This window comes from Priapulus caudatus, unplaced genomic scaffold, assembly GCF_000485595.1.
Source record: "Priapulus caudatus unplaced genomic scaffold, Priapulus_caudatus-5.0.1 Scaffold2253, whole genome shotgun sequence".
Classification (NCBI taxonomy): Eukaryota; Metazoa; Priapulida; class Priapulimorpha; order Priapulimorphida; family Priapulidae; genus Priapulus; species Priapulus caudatus.
In genome coordinates, this window is record NW_014579314.1 from 22,269 (window position 1) to 23,802 (window position 1,534).

The window sequence follows — 1,534 nt, forward strand, 5'->3', positions numbered from 1 at the left end:
AAAATAGGGGGTTTTAAATTATTTATTTATTGATTTTGATTTTGATTGAGAAATTCAGAGATGAGTGTGAGAGCGTGAGAATTGACCAAAATGCGTGAGACTTGACGTGTCTGGTGTATGTGTGGTTGGGTGTGTGTGTGGGGAAGGGGGAGCGTGCATGCGTGCGCGTGTCTGTGTGTGTGTGGTGTGGGTGTGTGTGTGTGTAGTGTGTGTGCACGTGGCGTGTACTTCTACTTCTACTTCTATACTGGACAAATCCGTAAGGATTAAATGTGCAGGGCTATAGCTAGCCATGGGGTTAAACCGACGCAGGCTCTCCGACTAGTTACACGGCGGAGCCCATAGAGGCCTCTCGCCACGTAGTGTTAAGCGAGATGGGAACTTGTGGGCTGAGGCCATGGGGTGTGCCTATAGCTGGGTAAAGGCTAAGTATGTGTGGTTGGGTGTGTGGGTGGGAGGGGGGTGCGTGCGTGCGTGCGTGCGTGCGTGCGTGGGTGTGTCACCAGCCACTGTGTGTGTGCACTGTGTAGGCGTGTGCATGGGTAGTCTGTCACAACACAACAGCGAACTCATCTACAGAAGTTTACAATTGCAGAGTGGAGAGCTACGTTCACCACAGGCACTTGGGACAGAGTAAGTAAAAACTGAAAATAATATGAACACACATTCACAAATAAGCCCTACTACCGTACCTCTCATTACAGTCCACTGTTGCGTCACTGTATATCAACTTTATAAAACCTATGCAAACATGTAAAAACTAACGCCGAACGCTCCCGCACTCGCCCCTGCGAGTGTGCTAGCTGTGACGCTATAAAAAAATATATATATATATTTAAGAATGATAGAGACCGAATCCTTTCATGAAATTAGTTCACCAGCGAGAAGCCTACGACAAAATAGTTAATTATATTCCTAAACTTACTTTGATGTTACTCGCCATGGTTTAGAAGTTCGACTAATGTTACCCTACGTCACGGGAGGTCACTAGAGGTCACCGGTCACACGACGAAGACGATCGATTTCATTCGTCGAGTCTAAGGAGGTGTGTCTGCTTGCGACCAATCAAACGTCCCGTATTTAGCAAGACTGTCAGCGCCGTCTATCGACCATGCGAAACCTCCTTCACCGATCAGGTTTTACTTTTGAAGAAGAAATGGATAGTTTCTCCTCTCGTCGTCGTTAGGTGGTTCTCCGCCGATGGGCGGCAACAAGCCAGTTGACAGAGATCAGTTGATGGATGCAGTCAAACAACAAATAGCCGTCGCGAATGCCCAAGAGCTACTTCAGGTTGGTCGGGATATAGCTCTCAAAAGTTCAGTAAATAAACTGCCAAGCGGCATGGCCGGTCACCACACTCAAAATATACTCAAATTGATTGAATTAAAATTGATTGAATTAAAATTGAAATTAAAATTGAAATTAAAATTGATTGATTGAATTAATATAATATAATTTATTTGTTAGTACCGGAAGCTACTGATCCTTTATTGATCGAAGCTTCTTAAAAGCTGTATTGGCCTATTCAGGCTAG

The 1,534-nt window shown here is 44.9% G+C and overlaps 1 protein-coding gene across 2 annotated transcripts in view; it reads left to right on the forward strand.

Annotated features, from left to right (window-relative positions):
* Positions 1-1,027: 1,027 nt before the first annotated feature.
* LOC106818451 (mitochondrial import inner membrane translocase subunit Tim13-B-like) overlaps positions 1,028-1,534 on the forward strand; it is a 6,767-nt gene continuing 6,260 nt past the window's right edge. Inside the window, exon 1 of one of the 2 annotated variants that reach the window (XM_014823160.1) lies at positions 1,028-1,290. In XM_014823160.1, the coding sequence (XP_014678646.1) occupies positions 1,201-1,290 (90 nt within the window). In that variant the 5' untranslated portion in view covers positions 1,028-1,200. The remainder of the gene's footprint in view (positions 1,291-1,534) is intronic. The other variant, XM_014823159.1, reaches the window with a different exon arrangement.